Genomic DNA, 5092 nt, shown 5'->3' with positions numbered 1-5092 from the left:
GGGGGGGGCGGGGTCAGGCTTCCTGATGGAATTCTCGGATGGTTGGAAGGACGAGCAGGTGCTTTGTCTTGGGGAAAAAATCCTCAATGCAGCTTTACTGGCCATTTCTCCCCAATGCTGCTTCACCTTTCTTAAAACCTCATCACTGTAAGCCCCTCTGGTCATCGTGCGTCCTTCAAAGTAAATGTATTCAGATGAGCCCCGTGGCATCCCTGAAGATGACTGCCCCACCTTCTGAGCTGATCTCTCTGCCTCAGGTGTGGCTGGCCCAGCAGATCACTCTTCTGAAGCTGAGGTCCCCATGGCCAGCACCCAACTGAGGCTATGCTATGACAGGTGAGTTATTGAGCGAACGTGTTTGCTGCCTTCCGTTGCTCACAAAAAAACAAAAAACCGCCCTGACACCGAGCCCGTGCTGACTCAGGGACCAGAAAGGACAGGCGAGAACTCTTCACCGGAGCAGACGGTCTCCTTTGAACGGCTGGTGGTTTTGAACTGCTGATCTTGACGTTAGCAGTCCCATTCGTAACCACCAGGGCTCCACTTATCAGAGAGACCTGTTTAAACAAGTTTTGCTTGGAGGGAAGAAAAACAAATGCATGTGTGAGCTAGGGCCCTAGTAGGGATACGTTTCCCTTCTAAGAACAGCTGAAAGCGATCCTAGTGGATGCCCGACCCAGACACAGCCGAGAAGCAAGGACAGGTGGAACCAGGACAGGAAGGCCTCACAGAGCCCTCAGGTTTTTGACCCGGTTTCCCACACGGGTTTCACAGAGCCCTGGGATGACAGATGGGGAAAATGAGGCCCCAGAGAAGGAAAACTGCATGTTCAGATCACACAGCTAATAAACCACGGGTCTGCCGGTTGCCGGTGCGCTTCCCAGGTTCCCATGCCTGAGGGAGCACTTCAGCAGACCTTGGCAGGAAGGGGTGGAGGGAGCGCACAAACCTGCAGGTGTGGACACACAGGAGGTGTGACGTGTGTGGAAGCCTATGTACGAGAAAGACTGCCCAGTGAGGAAACGTGGCCCCGTTGCTAGCCAATGCCCAGGCAGAGGGCCAGAAGAGCCAAGGTGAAAGTCCCACTTGGGTCCTCACCATGGTATCTCCCGTGGCACTGACAAGGCCATGCTCTCAGATGCTTCTGGGGAGTCCTTGACACTAAGCTCCCCACTTCTCCGGGCAAAACCACAGCTTAGAGGAGGAGCCCCCTGCCTCCTCCTCGCAGTGACTGAGATTCCAGAACGAGGGGCCCAGACCTTTGTCTCCCTGCCCAGGAATAGCCTCGTAAATGAAACAAACGGACTTTTCTCTAGCTGTGGAAGAGTTCTTTTGAGGCTTGAAGAGCTAAAAATAGCATTTCTGTTTATTATGAGATGATCTAGACAAAGGGCAGTCGGCTGGCCCTGCAGTTCCACAAATAACCCGGAAGGTGGCGAGCTAGGGTAGCAGGAAGAAAAGCTGTGGGTGCCCTGGCGGGAGTCTGTTTATGGATCTTCCTTCTCCCTGGGTTTTGCTTGCCTGCAACCAGGAGGCCAGCCCTCCCTGAGAGACCCCACCCAGTCAGTGGACCCCACATGGCTCTCAGAAGATGTAAGGGCTGTGCGCTACTAATTTGCTGGCAGACAAGCCGAGAACAGGCAAGGACACACATCCCAGTCCTACAGACTCCTGCAAGGCAAACACAGTGATAGCTCGCTGTCAGAATGGCTCCAAGCTCCAATCCCAGACCATGGAAGAGGTTGAAAAGTTACTGTTAATTGGGGTCAATCGGAAACAACTTGATGGCAATAGTGTATCCGAGACGGTGATATGAAGCCGGAAGCGGTCAAAGTCAGCCCCAGCTCATTTGAAAACTGCAGAAAGAGAACCTGCAGGCCCGGGGCAGGGAGGCGTGCAAATAAGGACGGGCCGATGAAGTCGCGGCTGTGCGCGTGGAATATGTGGAGGCCAGGGGTTCGTTCCTTAGCAAGTGTTCAACAGAACTGGACTTTTTGGCGGGCTGGGGGAATGCCCAATAGGACCTTTATTACTAAAGGCTTTGCCAGGATAGGCTCACTCTGTGTGTATCACGTGACAGAGTGGCTCTCTCTGTTGTTGAGTGGGAATGCTGGTGGGATCTTAAAGTGAAGCCCATGTTAGTGTACCATTCCGAAAAGCATGGGTTTGTGAACAACAAAAGATAATGAAAAATAAGTTCATTTGACTTACTGTATTGTGTTTTAATAATTAATGTACTGTATTGTGTTTCCATGTTTTAGGGGGTATTTCTCCAACCTAGGGCTGTTAACTTTGTGCTAAAGTCCTGGAAAAATGAATTTATGTGTAAATATTTTGGCATCCAAACTAATTATTTGGCTTTCTATGATTTCTTATGGGGAGAAATATGTTCAGCTCTGGAACTTCTCAGGGTCCTAACAAGAATTTGGAATGAATTGAGTTTAACAATTCGCTCACTGACTCCCTGTATCAGCTCCCTATATCCGTGCAGGGGAAATGGGCCTATTGAAGCTTTGGACCAAGAAGAAAAGAGATGGAAGAGCACGCTAATGTAGACAGATTGGTATACACCATCAGCCCTGAAAAGGCTTCGGAAAGAGGAAACATTGACTGGATTTCGACAACAGAAGCAGCCCATTTCCCCTGAGCTAGCTCCAATCCCAGCCACTTTAGAATCAGAGAACAAAACATTGCCAGGCCTTCTGCCACCTTCACGATCATTTGAGTCCATTGATGTGGGCATCATGTCAATCCATGTCATCAAGGGATCCCCTGGTTTTCGCTGATCCTCGACCGGAGGAGACACGATGACCTTTGGTAGCCATTGGCCATTCCTGATGATATGTCTAAAGTAAGTGAGTCAGAGCCTTGCCATCCTGGCTTCTGTGTAGCACGGCACTTGTAAACCTTTGCTGGTGTGTGCCAAATGCCTGTCTCCATTACAGGGCTTGGGTGTGGTAGTGACCTCTCCTTTTACAGAGGAACACACACACAGCGAGTCAGGGACTCTAGAGCCTCTACTCTTCCCGCTGCCTCAGCCTGCTTCTGGGAAGACCCAGACCACAGCCATAGCCGCAATGGGGGCCAGTGGGAATGTGAATGTGGAGAGGGACCTTCAGCAAGGCCAAGGACATCCCCCGTCCCAGACAGCCCCAGGATACAGCTGGCCCACACCACAGCCCTGTGTCCAGGGAAGGACGAGGTTCGTCCCCAGGGCTACAGGACAGTCAGCAGAGGCACAGAGCCTGGTGGTTCCTTCCCAAGGCCACTCAGGGAGGTGGGGGCGGGGGTGGCTGCACCCACAACTCTTCCACCTTGTAGCCATCTCCCAGGTTCATGGGGCCTCTCAGACAGCAGCCAGGGGCAAGGGAAGTGGTGAGGCTGGGCTCGGGGCTACAGCCCAATGAGCACCTCCATTCCAGGGGAGCAGGTGGTGATCAGCCATGAGCTAAGCAGCCGGGTGGCATAGTTACTCACAGGGCTGCCAACCACAAGGTCGGCTATTGAAAACCATCAGCTGCTCCTCAGGAGAAAGACAAGGCTTTCTACTCCTGGAAAGAGTGACAGTCTTGGAAACCCTCGGGGGCAATTCTACCCTGTCCTACAGAGTCGCTATGAACCAGAATGGACTTGATGTCTGTGTGTGGAATCCATGAGCTGTTGTGATTCCGGGAGGCAAGCCAAAGAAGAGCATCGCACAGACCCTAGGACAGGGCAGTGAAAGAGTCAACAATGTTGGCACAGAGAACAAGCTCCTTTCAGGGTCCAATGTCTTTGCCTGCACTCACCTCTTGGGGCTGGGCTCCCATAGCAGGTCATACCAGCACCTAGCCATGCACTTAGTGGTATACAAGGGAAAGCTGGTTGGAACTTCCTGGGAGGGTTGGAGAGGTGACGAGATGAGACAGTGGGATTTGAGAGTGTGGTATGAAAGGAGGGTGCCTGCTCTGAGGCTAGAGTAACAGGGCGACCAGGACCAGCAGTGTATATTTGAGCCTCGGCCATGACATGGCCATGTGGCTTGCTAGCTTCCAGACCAACACTGACATTGATTCTAGTACAAACAGTGAGTTCTCCCTTACCATACTCTACCTCCAGGATCCCTGGTGGGACTGTGGATTAAGAACTGCTCATGCAAAGACTGGCAGTTCAAACCCACCAGCTGCTCCTCTAGAGAAAGATGAGGCTGTCTGTTCCCATAAACATGTACAGTCTTGGAAACCCTAAAGAGCAGTTCTGCTCTGCCCTGTAGGGTCACGGTGAGTGGAATGGGCCCCAGGGCAGTGGGTTACACTGCAGGTCCACCACCGTCTATCAGGTGATGGTACTGAGATGGCTTGCATACTGATGCCTCCTGAAAGCCAGGCCTCTGGTTATTCGAATCCCAGCACGGTCCCCATGCTGGACAGGTCTCAGCAGACCTTCCACACAAAGACACACTAGGTAGAAAGTCCTAGGATCTGCATCTGAAATCGAATCCTCAAGTACACTCTGGGGTCACCATAGAGTACAGTCCCATGGAGTGCTGGAAGACGGGCCCTTAGGTTGCAGGCCACAAGGGACCGGAAATATGGCCACGCCTAAGGATGCTGGGAGACCAGCTGGCGCTTTTGTTCCGTTGTGCACGGGGCTATGGTGAGAAGGGGCCTGAACGACTAGGCAGCATCCAATAACAACCTGTTCCAGGGAACTGCAGAGGCCCTGAGACTGAAGGGGAGGTTGGGGTGGGGCCTGCATGATGGTGTTTAGGGTCACCTTGTTCTCTTCCACCCACCTGCGCCCAGAGATCAGGTCCCCTCAGATCTCCCAGGTTCCCCCGTGTCCAGCAGCTCACCTGCCTCCATCAGCTTGGTAGCCAGGGCACGCCCTCGGCCTGCGGGGTCCGCCCAAGGCTCCACCTCCTTCTTGTGACGCGTCTGGGTCTGGGTAGCTCTGTGCTGTGTCTTCCTTTTCCTGGTGAGCCTGGCTTGCAGCTTGCCCAGGTCTATGCTGCTGTTGGCTGCCAGCAGCCCTTGGAAGTTCTCGAAGAGGCTGTGGAAGAGCCGCTGGTGCCGCTCCAAGCTGCGCTGCGTGGAGACGATGGCTCCTGGCA

At 53.2% G+C, this 5092-nt stretch overlaps 1 protein-coding gene across 1 annotated transcript in view; it reads right to left on the bottom strand.

The window, feature by feature from the left end:
• The window catches only part of MMRN2 (multimerin 2), a 22882-nt gene that overhangs the window by 2383 nt on the left and 15407 nt on the right, over positions 1 to 5092 (bottom strand). The window contains exon 6 of the mRNA XM_030886512.2: positions 4835 to 5086. Coding sequence (XP_030742372.1) covers positions 4835 to 5086 — 252 coding nt within the window. The remainder of the gene's footprint in view (positions 1 to 4834; positions 5087 to 5092) is intronic.

The sequence above is a fragment of the Echinops telfairi genome, unplaced genomic scaffold, assembly GCF_000313985.2.
Source record: "Echinops telfairi isolate 266 unplaced genomic scaffold, ASM31398v2 ScPeMD7_2010;HRSCAF=2546, whole genome shotgun sequence".
Taxonomy (NCBI): Eukaryota; Metazoa; Chordata; class Mammalia; order Afrosoricida; family Tenrecidae; genus Echinops; species Echinops telfairi.
Note: the sequence above shows the minus strand (reverse complement) of the source record. Positions and strands in the feature narration are given on the sequence as shown.